The sequence below is a fragment of the Argopecten irradians genome, chromosome 4 (genome assembly GCF_041381155.1).
Source record: "Argopecten irradians isolate NY chromosome 4, Ai_NY, whole genome shotgun sequence".
Classification (NCBI taxonomy): domain Eukaryota; kingdom Metazoa; phylum Mollusca; class Bivalvia; order Pectinida; family Pectinidae; genus Argopecten; species Argopecten irradians.
The window spans coordinates 9,568,059-9,590,661 of NC_091137.1; the positions used below are offsets into that span (position 1 = coordinate 9,568,059).

At 37.0% G+C, this 22,603-nt stretch overlaps 1 protein-coding gene across 6 annotated transcripts in view; it reads right to left on the minus strand.

Annotated features, from left to right (window-relative positions):
• Window positions 1–2,604: 2,604 nt before the first annotated feature.
• Window positions 2,605–22,603, minus strand: part of LOC138320547 (uncharacterized) — a 263,661-nt gene continuing 243,662 nt past the window's right edge. For 3 of the 6 annotated variants that reach the window (XM_069263582.1, XM_069263584.1, XM_069263580.1), the window contains exons 2-6: window positions 11,157–11,864; window positions 8,141–8,346; window positions 7,584–7,735; window positions 5,609–5,772; window positions 3,287–4,771 (exon numbers count right to left, since the gene is read on the minus strand). In XM_069263582.1, the coding sequence (XP_069119683.1) occupies window positions 4,589–4,771; window positions 5,609–5,772; window positions 7,584–7,735; window positions 8,141–8,346; window positions 11,157–11,864 (1,413 nt within the window). In that variant the 3' untranslated portion in view covers window positions 3,287–4,588. Of the gene's footprint in view, window positions 3,265–3,286; window positions 4,772–5,608; window positions 5,773–7,583; window positions 7,736–8,140; window positions 8,347–11,156; window positions 11,865–13,256; window positions 13,432–14,735; window positions 14,936–22,603 lie in introns of those variants that run through there. The other 3 variants (XM_069263579.1, XM_069263583.1, XM_069263581.1) reach the window with 3 other exon arrangements.

The window sequence follows — 22,603 nt, forward strand, 5'->3', positions numbered from 1 at the left end:
AGCAACATATAGCTAACACGGAAGAATTCGTTGTCAAAATACTACTTTTCCACTTAAGCACGTCAGACACATAGCGGGGCCCTTTCTGACGTGTCAGTGTTCTAGTTTTTTACTGTGATTATACTTATTTGGACCAGTAGACTCCAGACTGTGACTGTCTTGTATTTACTCTTGACTTTGAACCTTGAGACTGCGATTGTTTGTATTCACTCTTGAATTTGAACCTTCAGACTGTGATCGTCTTGTATTTACTCTTGATTTTGAACTTTCAGATTAAGATTGTCTGGTATTCACTCTTGTCTTTGAACCTTCAGACTACGATTGTCTTGAATTCACTCTGGACTTTGAACCTTCAGACTATAACTGTCTTGTACTCACTCTTGACTTTGAACATGTAAAATATGATTGTCTGGTATACACTCTTGGCTGTGAACCTTCTGGCTATGATTTTCTTGTATTCACACAGGACTTTGAACCTTCAGACTATAAATTTCTTGTATTCACTCTTGTCTTTGAACCTTCAGACTGTGATTTTCTTGTAATCACTCTTGACTTTGTTCATATAACATATGATTGTCTGGTATACACTCTTGGCTTTGAACCTTCTGACTATGATTTACTTGTATTCACTCTTGACTTTGAACCTTCAGACTATAATTGTCTTGTATTCACTCTTGACTTTGAACCTTCAGACTACGATTTTCTTGTATTCACTCTTGACTTTGAACCTTCAAAATATGAATTTCTGGTATTAAATCTTGACTTTAAACCTTTAAACTGTGATTTTCCTGTATTCACTCTTGACTTTGAACCTTCAGACTATAATTGTGTTGTATTCACTATTTATTTTGAACCTTCAGACTAAGATTTTCTTGTATTCACTCTTGACTTTGAACATATAAAATATGATTGTCTGGTATACACTCCTTCTGACTATGATTTTCTTGTATTCACACTGGACTTTGAACCTTCAGACTATTATTGTCTTGTATCAACTATTGACTTTGAACCTTCAGACTTATTGTCTTGTTATCACTCTTGACTTTGAGCCTTCAGACTGTGTTTGTCTTGTACTTTGAACCTTCAAAATATGAATTCTGGTATTCACTCTTGACTTTGAACATATAAAATATGAATTTCTGGTATTCACCCTTCACTTTGAACATATAAAATATGAATTTCTGGTATACACTCTTGACTTTGAACATATAAAATATGAATTTCTGGTATTCACTCTTGACTTTGAACTTTAAGACTGCAATTGTCTTGTACTCACTCTTGACTTTTAACATATAACATATGATTGTCTGGTATACACTCTTAGCTTTGAACCTTCTGGCTATGATTTTCTTGTATTCACTCTGGACTTTGAACCTTCAGACTATGAATTTCTTGTATTAACTCTTGACTTTGAACCTTCAGACTATAACTGTCATGTAATCACTCTTAACTTTGAACATATAAAATATGAATTTCTGGTATTCACTCTTGGCTTTGAACCTTCTGACTATGTATTACTTGTATTCACTCTTGACTTTGAACCTTCAGACTATAACTGTCATGTAATCACTCTTAACTTTGAACATATAAAATATGAATTTCTGGTATACATTATTGGCTTTGAACCTTCAGACTACGATTTTCTTGTATTCAGTCTTGGCATTAAACTTTCAGACTAAGATTGTCCAGTATTCACTCTTGACTTTGAACCTTTATACTGCGATTGTCTTGTATTCACTTTTAACTTTGAACCTTCAAAATATGATTGTCTAGTTTTCACTCTTGACTTCGAACCTTCAAAATATGATTGTCCAGTATTCACTCTTGACTTTGAAAATTTAGACTGATTTTCTTTTACTCACTCTTGACTTTGAACATATAAAATATGATTGTCTGGTATACTCTCTTAGCTTTGAACCTTCTGACTATGATTTTGTTGTATGCACTCTTGACTTTGAACCCACAATCTGTGATTGTCTGGTATTCACTTTTGACTTTGAACCTTCAAAATATGAATTTCTGGTATTCACTCTTGACTTTGAACCTTTAGACTGTGATTTTCCTATATTCACCTTTGACTTTGAACCTCCAGATTATAATTGTCCAGTATTCACTTATGACTTTGAACCTTCAGACTGTGATTGTCTTGTATTCGTATCATCCTTGAATTGTTATATGTGGAGTGTGTTGTATTAATTCTTATCTTTGGACCAACAGACTATCGTTGTCCTGTATTCATTCTTTATTTTGAACCTCAAGAGAAAATGTTTGCATTTATTCTGAACCATGAAATTGTGAATGTATTTTGTTTTTTCTTGCCTTTGAACCTCCAGACTGTAATTTCATTCCTATCCTTGAATTGTTTAATTGTGCTTGTCCTGCATTTTAAACTTTGTACCTTGAGACTGTGATTGTCTTATATTCACTCCTGACTTTGAGTCTTCATACTGTGTCTGTCCTGTGTTTATTCTTAACCTTTTACAAACAGAACCATTTTGTCTTGTATTAACTCTTGAAGTTGTACCTACAGACCGACCTATGACTGATTAATTAATTCCTGTGCTGCTTTTAATTAAACACCACGAGAGAAAAAAATATACCACATTATTTGTTTTTATCAACATTTTATTTTTTTAAAATTAATTGTCTTATGAAATTGTTGAATAAAGTATGACATTTTGTTGCAAAATGGAATAAAAACATGTACAATATCAAGTTGAATTGATGAAATCTATCACTATCCCATACAACGAACACAAAAAACAAGACGACCATCTAGTTCTGGGAAATATGCGTCTAGTATCACAGGGACTGGATCTAGTCCAAACATTTTATAATAATGTACACATATCATTAGACAGACTTATTCCACAATACGATCGTCACGTAAACAACATGTCCTATGTTTGCAGTGCATACACGGGGGTCATCAGTATATCTAGTGTCATAGCATGACATCAGTAAATACAATTAACTTGGGTGAAAACATTCACTTCTCTTACGAGATTATAATTTTGTAGAAAAGTGTAAAATGATACATGAAGACTTGATTTCCATTTGGAAAACTAAATTGAGACAATTTACAATAGCCGACTTGGAGAGGGGAGGTGCTTCAGTCTGTCTTTCGACAGAAGAGATTCATTTTTGACACAAATTACAATATATTACTCTCGGGACCACCAACCCTCTCCTTCTCCTATGTTACTCTCGGGACCACCAACCCTCTCCTTCTCCAATGTTACTCTTGGGACCACCAACCCTCACCTTCTCCTATATTACTCACCAACCCTCTCCTTCTCCAATGTTACTCTTGGGACCACCAACCCTCACCTTCTCCTATATTACTCTCGGGACCACCAACCCTCTCCTTCTCCTATGTTACTCTCGGGACCACCAACCCTCTCCTTCTCCAATGTTACTCTTGGGACCACCAACCCTCTCCTTCTCCTATATTACTCTCGGGACCACCAACCCTCTCCTTCTCCTATATTACTCTCGGGACCACCAACCCTCTCCTTCTCCTATGTTACTCTCGGGACCACCAACCCTCTCCTTCTCCAATGTTACTCTCGGGACCACCAACCCTCTCCTTCTCCTTTATTACTCTTGGGACCACCAACCCTCACCTTCTCCTATATTACTCTTGGGACCACCAACCCTCTCCTTCTCCTATGTTACTCTCGGGACCACCAACCCTCTCCTTCTCCAATGTTACTCTTGGGACCACCAACCCTCACCTTCTCCTATATTACTCTCGGAACCACCAACCCTCTCCTTCTCCTATATTACTCTCGGAACCACCAACCCTCTCCTTCTCCTATGTTACTCTCGGGACCACCAACCCTCTCCTTCTCCAATGTTACTCTTGGGACCACCAACCCTCTCCTTCTCCTATATTACTCTCGGGACCACCAACCCTCTCTTTCTCCTATATTACTCTCGGGACCACCAACCCTCTCCTTCTCCAATGTTACTCTCGGGACCACCAACCCTCTCCTTCTCCTATGTTACTCTCGGGACCACCAACCCTCTCCTTCTCCTATATTACTCTCGGGACCACCAACCCTCTCCTTTTCCTATATTACTCTCGGGACCACCAACCCTCTCCTTCTCCTATGTTACTCTCGGGACCACCAACCCTCTCCTTTTCCTATGCGTCTATCTTCTGATCAGTTGCTATATGTTACAAAGTTCTCCACATGGGCCGTGTTGCAATTTTTCACTGACAATAAGGGATGATTTGATGCCACAAGACATCTTTCTTAAGATATAAAAATAACAAAAGCTAAATACATTGAGGACATTACAATGTCTGGTAACCTTGGTTACTAACTGTCCTAGAGCTCCTTGTATGTCCACTGTTAAACCCTGTTGTAGTCCTAAGTTAACAAGCAAATTTATCGGTGATCTGCGAACTTGTGGAACATTGTAGAATCTTCGATCTTTAAAAGGGCATCATTAAAAGATGTTACAGTGTTCATGAGAAATGTGCATTCTTTTTCGACATCTGCTTACATGTTTCCATCTGTATGACACCATTTTTTGTAAGTATTAACAGAAATAGCCACTGAGAACCTGACCAATGCATTCAACTTTTAGTATTATCTGCCAGATTTATAAGCTGTAGATAGATGTCAGATTCCAGGAATCTTGGGTAAGAGTCTTTCTCCATTAAAGCCTGGATGCGTTTCTGGGCTTCGACGAAAGTGTCTCGTGAAGGCGTATCCAAATTAGATATAGCCTGCATTCGTGTTTTGGAATCCAAGTTCACCTGAAAAATTAATATAAACATTGATGTTACAAATGAATTCATGACATATATAGATTTTCACGTGGTTGTTAATCAGGTGAAGCTTTTTAACTTGGACCAACAAAACATTAAACAAAATTTTAATAAAGTGGAGCTTCTAAACTTGGACCAATAAAACACTAAACAAATTGTTATTCAGGTGGAGCTTCTTAACTTGGACCAATAAAACAGTAAACAAATTGTTTATAAGGTGGAGCTTCTTAACTTTGACCAATAAAACACACTAAATTTGGTTGAAATCTGACATTTAATATTGAAGTCATATAGCGGAAACCATGTTTTGACGATTTTAAAGTACCGTAGTGGAAACCATGTTTTGACGATTTTAAAGTTCTGTAACTCTTGCAAATATTGCCGTATTCTGACCAGTATCAATCCCCATCTAAGATCTCATTGATATAAAGCAATATACCAAATTTGGTTGAATTCGGACAATAAATACTAAAGTTATTGAGAGGAAACCATGGATTTATCTGTTTTGACGATTTTGAAGTCCCGTAACTCTTGCAAATATTGACGGATTTCGACCATTATTGATCGTCTATATTGATATAAAGCAGTATACCAAATTTGGTTGAAATCGGACAATAAATAATTTTGTTATCGCACGGAAACAGTTTCCCAGACACCAACGCAGACACCGACACCGATGCCTGATACCTAAGTGTCGCCCTTGCGTTGCAGGTGACACAAAAACTCAATTTTATCAATGTCTTAAGTGCTGTGGGCACTGATGAGGGGGTTGGGGGGTTGCTTATAGAATTGAAGAAGGTAAAAAATGTATCAGTAAAAACTTACCTCTTTAGGAGCTTGGAAAGCGACAAAATCGGAGTAAATTTTCTGTGCCTGTACCATCAGCTTACTGTCTTTACATGTTTTGTACTCCTGGCAGGCAATCCAGAACTCGAGATTCTCCTCACTAAACTCTGATCGAAGGAAGCCTTTAAACAATTCTATTCCACCTGAAATCACAATAAGGCTTGCTTATTTCACATGGTTTTTTTTATACAAATTAAAATTATCTTAATATTTTATTGAAATAAAAAAATAAACAAGAGGCCCAGAGGGCCTGTATCGCTCACCTGGTTTGTAATGCCAAGTAATGTTCTGAATACAGGTTCATTGTTTCTTTTCTGAAGGAATTATAATATTATCCTCTAAATCCCCTATTGGGCCCCACCCCTCCTGCCCCCAGGGGGTCAGAGCCAAAATTTATACAAGTTCTGTTCCCCTTCCCCCAAGGATGTTTATGGCCAAGTTTGGTCACAAACCAAGCAAAACTCTAGGACAAGTAGCGATTTATAGGATTTACCTCTATTTCCCCTATTGGACCCCACCTGTTCTGCCCCCGGGGGCCAGAGCCAAAATTTATACAAGTTCTGTTCCCCTTCCAAAAAGGATGTTTGTGGCCAAATTTGGTTACATTCCATGCAGAACTCTATGACTAGTAGCGATTTAAAGGATTTACCTCTATTTCCCCTATTGGGCCCGCCCCTCCTGCCCCCGGGGGACCAGAGCCAAAATTTATACAATTTCTGTTCCCCTTCCCCCAAGGATGTTTGTGGCCAAATTTGGTTACATTCCATTCAGAACTCTATGACTAGTAGCGATTTAAAGGATTTATCTCTATTTCCCCTATTGGGCCCCGCCCCTCCTGCCCCCGGGGGACCAGAGCCAAAATTTATACAATTTCTGTTCCCCTTCCCCCAAGGATGTTTGTGGCCAAATTTGGTTACATTCCATTCAGAACTCTATGACTAGTAGCGATTTAAAGGATTTATCTCTATTTCCCCTATTGGGCCCCGCCCCTCCTGCCCCTGGGGGGTCAGAGCCAAAATTTATACAAGTTCTGTTCCCCTTCCCCCAAGGATGTTTGTGGCCAAATTTGGTTACATTCCATTCAGAACTCTATGACTAGTAGCGATTTAAAGGATTTACCTCTATTTCCCCTATTGGGCCCCGCCCCTCCTGCCCCCGGGGGACCAGAGCCAAAATTTATACAAGTTCTGTTCCCCTTCCCCCAAGGATGTTTGTGGCCAAATTTGGTTACATTCCATGTAGAACTCTATGACTAGTAGCAATAAATTTAAAGGATTTACCTCTATTTCCCCTATTGGGCCCGCCCCTCTTGCCCCTGGGGGATCAGAGCCAAAATTTATACAAGTTCTGTTCCCCTTCCCCCAAGGATGTTTGTGGCCAAATTTGGTTACAATCCATGCAGAACTCTAGGACAAGTAGCGATTTAAAGGATTTACCTCTATTACCCCTATTGGGCCCCGCCCCTCCTGCCCCGGGGGGGGACAGAGCCAAAATTTATACAAGTTCTATTTCCCCTCCCCCAAGGATGTTTGTGGCCAAATTTGGTTACAATCCATGCAGAACTCTATGACTAGTAGCGATTTAAAGGAAATGTTGACGGACGGACGGACGGACGGACGACGGACGGACGGACGGACGGACGGACGGACGGACGACGGACGCCGCGCCATGACATAAGCTCACCGGCCCTTCGGGCCAGGTGAGCTAAAAATCAAAACCCCCCCCCCCCCCCCCCCAAAAAAAAAAAAAAAAAAAACCCAGTAAGAAATGCAAAAGAAAACAAAATTTGAATATAAACAAATGATACCAATACTCTTCAAAACCCATATACAATGTAACTATGGAGAGGCCACATGGGACTAGTTTGAACATCTAGAAAAGTCTTAAAGAATTTGATTTCACTGAAGTAATAGCCATGTGATGTAGCACTTATTGGTGTATGGGGGACACTTACATTTGTCGCCTAGCAACGTGTCGAACGACTGGCTCCACTGTGAGGCTTGGTCTGACGAAGGTCTAGAATGTACAGACATCAGACTTCCCACTAAAGCTGTGTCAGTATTTCGGCGTCGTAAAAACTGGAATTTTCTCTTCATGTTCTTTGCTCTGAAATGACAAAACATTTGTTTGAGTGAAATTTTAGATCAATGCTAAATAAAGATTTTCAATAAATTGGATGATCCATCAAAAACCCCAGTGTTATCATTGTCTTAATCAAACTCTTAATGCAAAATTAACTAAAATGCCATGACTACTTGAATGATATGTTTTTGATACAAAATTCAACTGAGTTAATTTGTCGAACGAGTTTCAGTTTAACCTGTCTATATAGACAACCAGGGGATAGAAAAAAAATAATTTATTGACAGATGATTTTTATATAAAGTATACAGTTTGCATTGTATAAAATTAAACATTTCCAACCCTAGAACAGTGGTCTTGTTAATCAATTTGTTGCTATGACAGGTTCTACTTAACTGTAAGAGAAAGAATGTGAAAATTAAAACTCACATGTTACGAGATTTTGGTCTTGTTTGTGAGTTGTTGTTATTGCTGGCGATGCCGAAGTCCTCTTTTGCCATCATTGCTGCGTCCGCTGAACATGTTTTGTGAACTGGGCGACGTGGAAGGTTGGAATTGGCGCTGTCTGCATCAGCATCTACATCCCCGAACAACTGTCTCTGATACATGGACAGGTCAGCTGCTCGACTTTCAATCTAGATATTAGAAAAAATGATTTGATCGTGAGGAAGCAATGATACCATCACCATATAATGTCGACATGTTTTCTATATACAGGTTCATTTATTTCTAATTATGGGGTGATGAATAGCCTATATGAGTAATAACATCCACATGTGTAATAAGCAACCATGTGCAAATGTTTCCTTATATAGACAGAAACAACCTGTAAATGACGACAGTCTCCAATTTACCTGAAACTTAACAAGATTTCCATGATAACCATTACTAACAGACAGGCGGTATGATTACATTTGAAAGAGTATAAATATGGAGCACCTGATGTTAATTTTAGAATAAGACATTAAATATGGATACAAGATGAAGGTTAATTATGGTACACTTTCAAAAATTATGAAATATTAAGCAATATTTTTTCTTTGGTGTGTGATTCATTTTGAGCTTTATGTCATTGATCCTTTTTGATGTTTTACTTAAATAAGGATATTTTCAATATTTTCCATCCCATTAATTAATGGTCCATGGTCTTATCAAATAAAAAGTGAGAAATATTATCTAACAAAATAATCAGTACAACATGAAAAGTCATGATGATACAATAATCAAGTCCTTTAATGGATTCAATGTTATTAAAGCTTCCGAAGCTTTTCTTAAAACTATTGATGTGCTTTGTCTCACAGTTACCATTAACTGTCCTTCTATGAGCAAACAAAACACATTTTCTAAAGACAAAATGGTACAATTACAAGGACACACCCAAATAAGAATATCTCAATATATACATGTACTGTTTTTTACCCATCCGAATGAGATCAAATGAAAATGTATTCAGTCTAACTATACTGTCAACATGAGACAAAATTGAAAAGGCATTAAAATTCTGACAAATTCTGAAATACTACATTGATCTTAGAAGGGAAAAGTAATCTAATTCTACAGTCTTACGCATCTATTTTTGGCTTTGTAACAAATGGAAACGTGATCTGCCTAGTGACAGGAAGATTTCTATATGCGTTTTACAAAGCCTCCAATTCATTCTTCCGCAGATATCGTAAACAATTTCTTAGAATAATCCAATCTAGTAGAAGACTTTATGTGGAAACGCTATGCTGTCTGTGTTCCCTTTCTATCCCGAGGCCAAGACGTTTATTTTTCTCAGAGATGGTTTCTATTTTTGGTAGCTTGATCAATAAATGAAAATAAACAGAGCCAAATATAGAGGGATATGTCTAAATATAGCTGTATGTAGTCTTATATAGTCACAGATAAACCAGATCAACACAACATCTGTTGATAATGGTAGTCATAGCTACACAACTCACTAAGATTACATCTGTTGATAATGGTAGTCATAGCTACACAACTCACTAAGATTACATCTGTTGATAATGGTAGTCATAGCTACACAACTCACTAAGATTACATCTGTTGATAATGGTAGTCATAGCTACACAACTCACTAAGATTACATCTGTTGATAATGGTAGTCATAGCTACACAACTCACTAAGATTACATCTGTTGATAATGGTAGTCATAGCTACACAACTCACTAAGATTACATCTGTTGATAATGGTAGTCATAGCTACACAACTCACTAAGATTACATCTGTTGATAATGGTAGTCATAGCTACACAACTCACTAAGATTACATCTGTTGATAATGGTAGTCATAGCTACACAACTCACTAAGATTACATCTGTTGATAATGGTAGTCATAGCTACACAACTCACTAAGATTACATCTGTTGATAATGGTAGTCATAGCTACACAACTCACTAAGATTACATCTGTTGATAATGGTAGTCATAGCTACACAACTCACTAAGATTACATCTGTTGATAATGGTAGTCATAGCTACACAACTCACTAAGATTACATCTGTTGATAATGGTAGTCATAGCTACACAACTCACTAAGATTACAACGACAATCACACAAAATACACAATATGACATTTATCTATAGGAAATCTTTTTTTAATGCAATTATCTCTAAAAATTCAATATTTATTCAACAAACATTGAGGGATTAGGGTGGAGTTTTGTTTGGAATAAAATTATGGTCTTTAGTCGTTAAGTAATAACTCAACTAATACTGAGGGATTTGTCTTTGACTATATACAAAGGTATAAGAATGCCAGATCACAAATATAGTAAATCAATGCAGTGATTATTTTGATTAAAACCTGTACAATTTTCTGGTTTGACTGACAATAGCAGAGTGAATGGAAGGTTTCTGTGTATATTTTGTTCAGTTATCATTCTCCACAAAACCTATTGTCTTTAAGTATAATCCTAGGTTCTATACACTATGAGGTTTTTGTAAATATTGAATTCATCAATTAACTTGATGTAAAAGTTATCAAAATATTTCAAACATATTTCAAGCCTTTAATTAAACTATTATGTCAATGAAGTGGTATTAACACAAACTATAAACCAGAAAAAAAGAAAAACTAAAATATGTTTGCTTACAACGAAATTGATCACTTTGTTGGAACCCATCTTTTATGGGCCAATATCAGTTTTGTAATTATCAGAGAGGTTTATGTTGCCAAGCTTTAACTAAATTCTTCATAAATTCAAAATTGACAATGCATCGTGACACATGGAATACCAGTAGATGTTACCTGTTTCACAATATAGATTATTGATTAATGCGGATACTTTAGGTTTCAATATACAAGTATATAAATATCTCATAGCATAAGTATTTTTTACTAGTATTTAAAGGTTTCTTAAATTTAATTAAAATAAAAAATTCAAAGTTCAACTTTTGATAAAATCACAAAAATCTTTAAAAAAGTGAGATACTTACGGTGTCTTTTTCGGGAGATGTTTCCTCTGTACGATGTAGGAATAAAGCATGCACTGGTATATCCTGCTCGCATCCAGCGCTCTGACTCCGTCGTAAAGGGCGTGTTATCATGCGGCGAAACCGACGCCTTTTTGATTCTTTAACGGCTTGTGTGTCTTTGTCTTTTTTGACATATTTTTGTCCATAAAGTGTGGCTGATTTATTTCCCTGTGCAGACTCAGGATCAGAATCCTCCGGGGTAGAATCACCATGATATAAGCCTTTGGAATCCCGAACACCTGATGATGTACTGTCAAAAGAGATTTCTTTGACATCCAACCCCTCGTCATCATTGGAACCAAAGGAAATCTCCACTGCCTCATCAATATCGGTAGAGTTTGTCCCTGATGAAATGCTCTTTCCATTGCGCCTCTGTAGAATATGTTTCCTCCAACTTTTACGAGGATTGTTTACAGCTTCACATTTCTGCTTCTCCTGTTTATCTGTGATTTCTGGAGCAGAGCGCCGAACATTATGTGAAGTTGAATCCTTGCCTGATGAGTGTGACGATTCTAATTTCATTTTTCCTAATTTGTCAAGGGCTGATACGTCAATAGATTGGGAACGATCAACAGTTCCCTTTGGGTGTGTGAGTTGCCGGACAAATTCGTCCAGGTCTTCGTTGAGTTGTTTAGTTATCGGTGATGTCGGTTCTTCCAAATGCACACCCTGTCAACAGAGAAATAAGCCAATCAATAAGACAACTCTGTATATATACTCTGCTGGCAAACTTGGGGGGAGAGCTATCTAATGTCTGTCACATAGGCAAAGCTTAATAAAATCTCCGATACCACTTGTTAAAATTTTTTTGGACTGAATTTCAGAAACGCTTTATAAATAGAGGATCATTTTACAGTAAAACCTGTTAAAAGAGTATGCTCTGATTTTTAATGAAAAAGGAACATGCATCAACATTTCCACACCAGATATATTGTTAACTGAAATGAAATATTTAAAGTAACTTGACACGGTATGGGTCACTGAATGCCTATCTTATCTTTTAAAATTATAAAATGTTGAAATGAAATGTACAGCTCAATAATGTGCTATTGTTAAATTGATAAAAAGTAGGAGCAATTTATCAGCTATTGTGACTACAATAACTGTAATCTGTATACAATAAAAAAGGGTGACTGTTGTCAGCCAGTGTTACAATGATGACTGTTGTCAGCCAGTGTTACCATGGTGACTGTTTTCAGCCAGTGTTACAATGATGACTGTTTTCAGCCAGTGTTACCATGGTGACTGTTGTCAGCCAGTGTTACAAAGGTGACTGTTGTCAGCCAGTGTTACCATGGTGACTGTTGTCAGCCAGTGTTACAATGATGACTGTTGTCAGCCAGTGTTACCATGGTGACTGTTTTCAGCCAGTGTTACAATGATGACTGTTTTCAGCCAGTGTTACCATGGTGACTGTTGTCAGCCAGTGTTACAAAGGTGACTGTTGTCAGCCAGTGTTACAAAGGTGACTGTTGTCAGCCAGTGTTACCATGGTGACTATTGTCAGCCAGTGTTACAAAGGTGACTGATGTCAGCCAGTGTTACATAGGTGACTGTTTTCAGCCAGTGTTACCATGGTGACTGTTTTCAGCCAGTGTTACAAAGATGACTGTTGTCAGCCAGTGTTACCATGGTGACTGTTTTCAGCCAGTGTTACCATGGTGACTGTTTTCAGCCAGTGTTACCATGGTGACTGTTTTCAGCCAGTGTTACCATGGTGACTGTTGTCAGCCAGTGTTACCATGGTTACTGTTTTCAGCCAGTGTTACCATAGTGACTAGTGTTCACTAGCTTTTCATATGTTGGATTAAATGACAATAAATTGCATAACTTTATAAGTTGCATCCTATTTACAAACGTTTTGTGACATAACTTTATCTGAAGCAATTAACATGCAATGAAATACCTGCAGTGTGGAAATGACAAGTTATGATTAAAAGTCCATACTGAGCAGAAAAGTAGGAAACATCTCTACTCCAGGTAACATATTCAATAGCAATGCCTTAACAGATTATCATCAATATCTCTAAAACATTAATTCACATTGAATGTGTAAATTACCTTGCATGAAAGACACATCAAAATATTATTCATCCCTCATTTAAAACTTTGTGTGTTAATAAATCCTAAATCCAAGTTGATAACTGATGGATATCAGAATAAACCAGTTCCTCTGTTGTCTGTTGAGAATGTGACCTGTTTCTGGGTGAGTAGGACTTGTGTTATGTTGATTGTTCTGATTATTATAGAAGAATTTGAAGCTGTGTATAAGTAAAAGTTAAGAGCTTCCTGAGCGCTCCGGATACTTAAATCTGATTTGAGAAGTAGCAAGGGCTTGGGCTAGTGTGTGACTGTACACATGGGAGTGTATGTTTGTAAATATCTACACGTATCATTCAATCTCCATTACAAATCTCATATGTTATTGATAAGTTCATTCATAATTTTTCCATGAAAATGACAGAATGATAGACTAAACATGAATAAGCTTCACTTCAGATTTTGGCAAAAAAAAGTTTTGGTGATCACATTATAATGCTAGCAAAGATAGAATACCGACAACCAAACCAACGAACTGAAATATCGTTTACACAACAAATCTACCATCACCACACAAAACTTTATATAAAATTACTCCAAACCTTTACAAAACAATACCAAATCATCAAATTTACATGAAATTACCCCAAACCTTTACAAAACAACACCATATCATCAAATTTACATAAAATTACCCCAAACCTTTACAAAACAACACCATATCATCAAATTTACATAAAATTACCCCAAACCTTTACAAAACAACATCAAATCATCAAATTTACATAAAATTACCCAAAACTTTAACAAAACAATCCCAAATCATCAAATTTACATAAAATTACCCCAAACCTTTACATAACAACATCAAATCATCAAATTTACATAAAATTACCCAAAACTTTAACAAAACAATCCCAAATCATCAAATTTACATAAATTACCCATAAAACAACCAAAATTACCCCAAACCTTTACAAAACAATCAATCATCAAAATCATTACCCAAATTTACATCAAAAATTTACCCAAAACTTTAACAAAACAATCCCAAATCATCAAATTTACATAAAATTACCCCAAACCTTTACATAACAACATCAAATCATCAAATTTACATAAAATTACCCAAAACTTTAACAAAACAATCCCAAATCATCAAATTTACATAAAATTACCCCAAACCTTTACATAGTGCTTTCATGTTAACAAATTATCAAACGTTCTATTACATCAACAAGGATTCATCAATTGATCAACGGTTTATGTAGACATTATTGAAGCCCTCCATAACTTGCTAAGGAATTCAAAGACTAGATACCTAATTTGTAAGGAGCCTCTCGGTACGACTGCTGGTTGGTGTTTTTGGTTCCAAGAACTTTATCCTAAATAACCATAGCTGTCAATGACAGAAGGTTGATCAAGTCATCCTTAAGTCCCAGATTTGAGTTGTTACCTTCTAATATTCAGTTTTCAAATTACAAATGTATAGTAGCTTACCTTACTGTTAATGCTACTCTTCTACGTTGTAATGTTTTACTCTCCTGTCCAGTATTTTTATTGTTGTGAATGAAAAGCACATGTTGAGAGCCTACATATAGAACAACATCAATGATTGTGATGTCGTCACAAACATAATATTGACAGAAGCAGCACGCTGGCTGTGTCACAGAGAAAACATTGAACTAACCAATGAAATTCCTGGGAAAAGGTCATCATGAATATTTGATAAGGTATCTCATTATCACCTATGTCCTTATATGGAAGTTGATACCTTACATGTTTTTGTCTCGTGTTTTATATGATCGTCATCATCATCACAAGAGAACCATGGAGTATAGAGTAGTTTGCTATGACATAATAGGCTACAGAACCTGTTGACATGTTATTTGTTTGTTTTGGTCTCTAATGCATTACAAATTGATTCATATCCGTCATAAAGTTAAACAGACCAATGGAGCTCCAACACAGACAAACATCAATATAAAGATTAATTTGGTGTCAATGGATTAACGTAAATCACAACAACACTGTTACACATAGATGTCTGGTTAGCTTGATAAAAAGCTTTACAATGTTTGTTTTGGTGTTAATTAGCAAAGTAAACTAATCCCTGTAAACCAAGATCTTTTTATGACAAATACACAGCCGTTTATAAAGCATTTCACATCAAGCTTCAGCATAGCTTACAGATGGTTTATGTTTGGATAAAGCCGTGAGTTAACAGTATGGTAATAGTTTGTCACTGATAATGTTGATGTTTTGAGTAGATATGTATGTATGTAATCTAAAATACAACTGACACACCTATGATGTTACCGGATACTTTTGTAAACACGAGGACTACTGTGTTCCTCATTAAACGGTGATAAAAATCAACATGTTTACCAGATAGAATGTTTTCATTGAAACTACCTGTTCTGTGAACTATAACAACCAAATTCAAAGATACAGTTTCACCTAATTATACAAGTTTTATTTCATTAAAACGGTTGGAAATTTATTGCCAATTTTGAAAGGCTTACTTGTCAATCGAAAACTCTGTTGATTAATCCCAACAGTTATGATATTTTTTTTTTTTTTTTAAGTTTTAGAGATGTTGACTCTATGACTTGACCATTTCATGTTAAATTTTTATATCTAAGTTCCTTGATGAAACCCTGGAACCATTAACAAATAAGGAACAGGCATTAGTGGGATTGAGACAACTAGAGTCAATGGTCACCTGTCTTAAGTGGTCAGTGTGTGGTCATCCCAATGAGGAACTTTCATTAAGTGGTGACCTTATCCCCATTTTGCCTAGAATATAAGGTTCTACATCTAAGAAATAATGACCACTTTCATCAAGTTGAAAATTGTACAAGTTTATCATCTATTTTGCTTCTTTTTAATTGCAGTGATATGATTCCCCCACCCCCACCGATAATATTTGAATCCCATGTTGACTTACATTATACCTACCGTATATGACATTGACAATTGTTACATCATGTACTTATTTTTTTGTCATTGCACATGTATGATAAGTACATTTGATCCTAGCCTGGTACACAAAAAGAAAGTTTTGTATCTCTTTATATAACTGTAATCAGACGATTTTAATGCCTCTGATTTAAGTAGCCACCGGTGTCTGTAACAGCCAGTATATATGTCGGTCCCTTGGGTGACCAGTTAATACTACTGTATATGGCAACTTCCTAACAAGACAATGTCAAGTTCATATTTCCTTTTATATCAATGATACACATGGTATCAATTTACATGTATCACTAGGTGATCAGTTTTAGGAGCACGATAAGACATTGGGAGCCTTCTCCATATCTAGGAATCAGTCTTGGAGAGATTTCAGTTCCTTGGGGGATGAACAATACCTACGTTCACTGTTGGATGAGAAAGAATTATCTTAATCAAGATAAAGGTCTGGGTAAAAAAATGGAATTTCTATGCAGGCACCAGGGAAGTAAACACGCTATTGTTGGATCAAATGCGTAAATCCTAATAAAATAAAAACAAGACGAGAGCCTTGTTGCTATTTCCGTGTTTTTTGACCCACCTCGTATGTGACAAGTACATAAACAGATCAATAACACTTATGGAGGGGTTGTTACGAATGGCAGATCAAACAGCAAGATTAATTAATCTTTTACCACGGATTTGTAAATATTGGAGACTCGTTGAATTCACTCCTCTCACAGATCCTACGTCACAACTATAACTACACAAATAAAATAATACAGCTTCCATCCTCGTATAAATAAAGTGAATGTCTATTAACTGAAGAACCGGCCAGATTTAGCCATGCTGATCCATATAGCTTGGTGCTTGTAAACTCTGAAGAATTTTATCAATGAAAGTATATGGCAGTGACATTGATGTCAGACAAACTGACGTAGGTTGTTTCCCCCTTAATCAGTTATGTATTGAACCAATATGATTTAATGGAACATTCTATTAGGACTACTCAGGGTACCAGGTCATGACGGTGTAGGCGTGGGACAAAATCCACTAAGCATTTTATTGCATCCATCAATGTGGCAGTTTGTTAAGGAAAACTTGTGTCAATTTTAGCAGGGGAGTGACAGAAAATTACATTTAGTTAGTGGTCGAAAAAAGGTGGTTGATGAGAGCTCGTTCCTTTTATAGCCACAAGTGCATTTTGAATCAATGACAATCATTAATGAGTGACTGGAAGAACGTGTTCTGACCTTTCCAGCGATAGACACTTGGGAAATTATATTAATTACTGTCCAATGAATACCTACTTGCATGGATACACATTTTGCCACTAAAGATCCCGGAATATTTCACCCCATTCATTTAGTCTTCGTTTGACCTTTCAGCGATTCATGAATTAGATTGTTGGCACCAATTTGTTTACTATAAAAAACCTTGAGGTGATGTTGGCTGATACATTATGAAACACTTCCAGTGCTTAAGTATATGGCAGCTGTATATTTCTGAATTAATAGAGACTGGGATGTAATAAACTGTAGATTGGGCAGTAGAATCCATAATGACACGGTATGGGCACATGCATTCATCCATGAAAAATTTCGTTATAAAGAATTGTTTTTCATAACAGTATATGGCAGACATTGAGGTCTAATAATGTACTAATTTGTTCTTGACCTTAAAAGCTAGGACAAACATACAGATCAATTTCTTTACTTCTACTTTGAATATTTATGAAGAGAAACATCCAATTCGGAACTTCCAGGTTTGTGAATGGAAGCAGAAAATGCCTTTCCGATTGGACCGAGTAGTGTTTGATCAATGGAGAAGCTAAGGCTTGATAATTATCAGATGACATATATAGATGATTGAGGGAGGATGAGTACAAAGATGAATGAAGCAGAATTCATTAGCTGGCTGATATGACTGGGCTTCTTCACCCAGCTGGTAAATATGTACTCCTGATCACTATGGCAGACTAATGAGACACCTTGGATATGTGTGTAAATGGTTACCATGGTAGCTGATAACACTTACATTGTCTTGTTACCAGGTATATGTTGTACAAATAATAGTGATTCATTCAGGAAATAAACTGTATCTAATCCATTACTATTACGAGTATATCAATAATGTGCCCATGGACTTGGCCATACAGGTCAAAGAGTCAATTATATATTAAATTGAAAATAATCAATTGTGTGATGTATATAGATAATTCAGAAATGGTTTCAGCTTTTATGACAGCTTACATTTCACAAACCGGACATAGCTTATAACATGTATAATCAATACATATTAGAAATGGTGATATTTCTCCTGACAAACAGGTTGATCTATTGGAATTAAATATACCTGTATCTAGATCAGATTTCAACTCTAGCGTTAAACAATGCTCTCATAGTAGATTTGTTGGAATCAGAAAGGTGTTATTATCAGGGAGGTGTCTGTATAGGAGAGGTGTCAGTATCAGGGAGGTGTCTGTATAGGAGAGGTGTCAGTATCAGAAAGGTGTCAGTGTAAGAGAGGTGTCAGTATTAGAAACATGTGTGTATAAGAGAGGTGTCAGTATCAGAAAGGTGTCAATGTAAGAGGTGTCAGTATCAGAAAGGTGTGTGTATAAGAGAGGTGTCAGTATCAGAAAGTTTTATGTAAAAGGGAGGTGTCAGTATCAGAAACGTGTCAATGTAAGAGGTGTCAGTATCAGAAAGGTGTGTGTATAAGAGAGGTGTCAGTATCAGAAAGGTGTGTGTATAAGAGAGGTGTCAGTATCAGAAGGTGTCAGTGTAAGAGGTGTCAGTATCAGAAAGGTGTGTGTATAAGAGAGGTGTCAGTATCAGAAAGGTGTTAATGTAAGAGGTGTCAGTATCAGAAAGGTGTGTGTATAAGAGAGGTGTCAGTATCAGAAAGTTGTGTGTGTAAGAGAGGTGTCAGTATCAGAAAGGTGTCAGTGTAAGAGGTGTCAGTATCAGAAAGGTGTGTGTATAAGAGAGGTGTCAGTATCAGAAAGGTGTCAATGTAAGAGGTGTCAGTATCAGAAAGGTGTGTGTATAAGAGAGGTGTCAGTATCAGAAAGTTGTATGTAAAAGGGAGGTGTCAGTATCAGAAGGTGTGTGTGTAAAGAGGTGTCAGTATCAGAAAGGTGTCAGTGTAAGAGGTGTCATTATCAGAAAGGTGTGTGTATAAGAGAGGTGTCAGTATCAGAAAGTTGTATGTAAAAGGGAGGTGTCAGTATCAGAAAGGCGTCAATGTAAGAGGTGTCAGTATCAGAAACATGTGTGTATAAGAGGTGTCAGTATCAGAAAGGTGTCAGTATCAAAAAGGTGTGTGTATAAGAGAGGTGTCAGTATCAGAAAGGTGTGTGTATAAGAGAGGTGTCAGTATCAGAAACATGTGTGTATAAGAGAGGTGTTAGTATCAGAAAGGTGTATGTAAAAGGAAGGTGTCAGTATCAGAAAAATGTGTGTATAAGAGAGGTGTCAGTATCAGAAAGGTGTATGTAAAAGGGAGGTGTCAGTATCAGAAAGGTGTGTGTATCAGAAAGTTGTGTGTATAAAAGAGGTGTCAGTATCAGAAAGGTGTGTGTATAAGAAAGGTGTCAGTGTCAGAAAGGTGTCTGTATAAGGGAGGTGTGTGAATCAGAAAGGTGTGTGTATATGAGAGGTGTCAGTATCAGAAAGGTGTCTGTATAAGTGAGGTGTTAGTATCAGAAAGGTGTGAGTATTAGAATGGTGTCAGTGTCAGAAAGGTGTCTGTATAAGGGAGGTGTGTGAATCAGAAAGGTGTGTGTATATGAAAGGTGTCAGTATCAGAAAAATGTGTGTATAAGAAAGGTGTCAGTGTCAGAAAGGTGTCTATATAAGGGAGGTGTGTGTATAAGTGAGGTGTTAGTATCAGAAAGGTGTGTATATAAGAGAGGTGTCAGTATCACAAAGGTCTCTGTATAAAAGAGGTGTCAGTATCAGAAAGGTGTGTGTATAAGAGAGGTGTCAGTGTCAGAAAGGTGTGTATATGAGAGGTGTCAGTATCAGAAACAAGAGATCCCAGAGGGATCTTAGCGCCCACCAATGAATGATCTATGTCTGACAATGGAAAGAGGGATCTTTTCTCTGCTTTTCAAACTTTTGCAAACAAACTACATATAAAATTTGTGACAGATCGCTTCAGTACTTTCTGAGAAACAGCAGTAACAAACTTCAACTATCAAAATCCAAGATACCTCCTTGGTGGCCATCTTGTTGATCGATCAGTCCCAAGTCGAAATATGCACAACTAGGGCCCTAGGGGAACCTATACATGAAATTTGAGACAGATTCATTCGACACTTTCTGAGAAATAGCGATAACAATCTTTAACTATCAAAATCCAAGATGGCAGGCTGGCGGCCATTTTGTTGACCGGTCGATCCAGAAACGCATTATGCACAACTAGAGCCCCAAGGAAACCTACATATGAAATTTGAGAAAGATCTCTTCAGCACTTTGTGACAAATAGCGATAACAATCTTTAACTATCAAAATCCAAGATGGCAGGCTGGCGGCCATTTTGTTGACCGGTCGATCCAGAAACGCATTATGCACAACTAGAGCCCTAGGGGAACCTACATATGAAATTTGAGAAAGATCCCTTCAGTACTTTGTGAGAAATAGCGATAACAATCTTTAACTATCAAAATCCAAGATGGCTGCCTGACCGCCATTTTGTTGACTGATCCATCCAAAAATGCATTATGCACAACTAGAGCCCTAGGGGAACCTACATATGAAATTTGAGAAAGATCCCTTCAGTACTTTGTGAGAAATAGCGATAACAATCTTTAACTATCAAAATCCAAGATGGCTGCCTGACCGCCATTTTGTTGACGGATCAATCCAAAAACGCATTATGCACAACTAGAGCCCTAGGGGAACCTACATATGAAATTTGAGAAAGATCCCTTAAGTACTTTGTGAGAAATAGCGATAACAATCTTTAACTATCAAAATCCAAGATGGCTGCCTGACCGCCATTTTGTTGACTGATCCATCCAAAAATGCATTATGCACAACTAGAGCCCTAGGGGAACCTACATATGAAATTTGAGAAAGATCCCTTCAGTACTTTGTGAGATATAGCGATAACAATCTTTAACTATCAAAATTCAAGATGGCTGCCTGGCGGCCATCTTGTTGACCGATCCATCCAAAAATGCATTATGCACAACTAGAGCCCAAGGGGAACCTACATATGAAATTTGAGAAAGAGCCCTTCAGTACTTTCTGAGAAATAGCGATAACAAACTTTAACTATCAAAATCCAAGATGGATGCCTAACAAACTTTTAACTATCAAAATCCAAGATGGCTGCCTGGCGGCCATCTTGTTGACCGATTGGTCCCAAAATGCAATATGCACAACTAGGTCCCTAGGGAAACCTACATATGAAATTTGAGACAGATCCCTTCAGTACTTTCTGAGAAATAGTGATAACAAATTTTAAGTATCAAAATCCAAGATGGCTGCCTGGCGGCCATCTTGTTGACCGATTGGTCCCAAAATGCAATATGCACAACTAGGGCCCTAGGGGAACCTACATATGAAATGTGAGACAGATCCCTTCGATACTTTCTGAGAAATTGCGATAACAAGAATTGTTAACGGACGGACGGACGGAAGGACGGACCTCGGACCACTGACAAAAAGTGATTTGAATAGCCCACCATCATCAGATGGTGGGCTAAAAATGTGTGTATTAAGGAAAGGTGTCTATTGCTCACTGTAGATATCAACCCTTATATTACTTACAATACACACATATTAAATACATGAGGAGAAATCTCACTTGACCTATAAACCTTGACCTCCAGATGACATAGGAAACACAAAGGAAATGGTACATTAATAATTGTTGCATTCACCTCTTTGCACTTTGTAAAGTATCATTGACAGCAAAACAACACAAAATTGAGAGCTTTACAGTGGAGGATATCTCTATACTTAATGTATCTTTATATGTACACTCAATGACCAACACTAACTATAACTACAGTGAAATACCAAATAGTCGAGCAATGAACTGCTGGCAATTATAAGAGTATGAATACCAAATGGACAACAGCAAATCTGATGAAGCGCCCTAGTATTTCATGCTAAATTTGCCACTATCCAATGATGGCATTCATACTCCCATAATTGCCAACTGAATGCAGTTCAATGAATAGACAATTCATTATCATCAATGACGGAACAACCATTTCAACAGCTTTCTTCCTTGATCGCTGACACAACAATGGAGATGTTACAATGAACATGACATCAAAATAAGGAAATGGCAGTTTATGCACTCCATAAACGTCAACTGTTCTTGATAAGGTGACACTGTGAAAATATTAATGTAACGGAATGGTGTCTATAATTCTATTTCAAGCCTTATTTAAC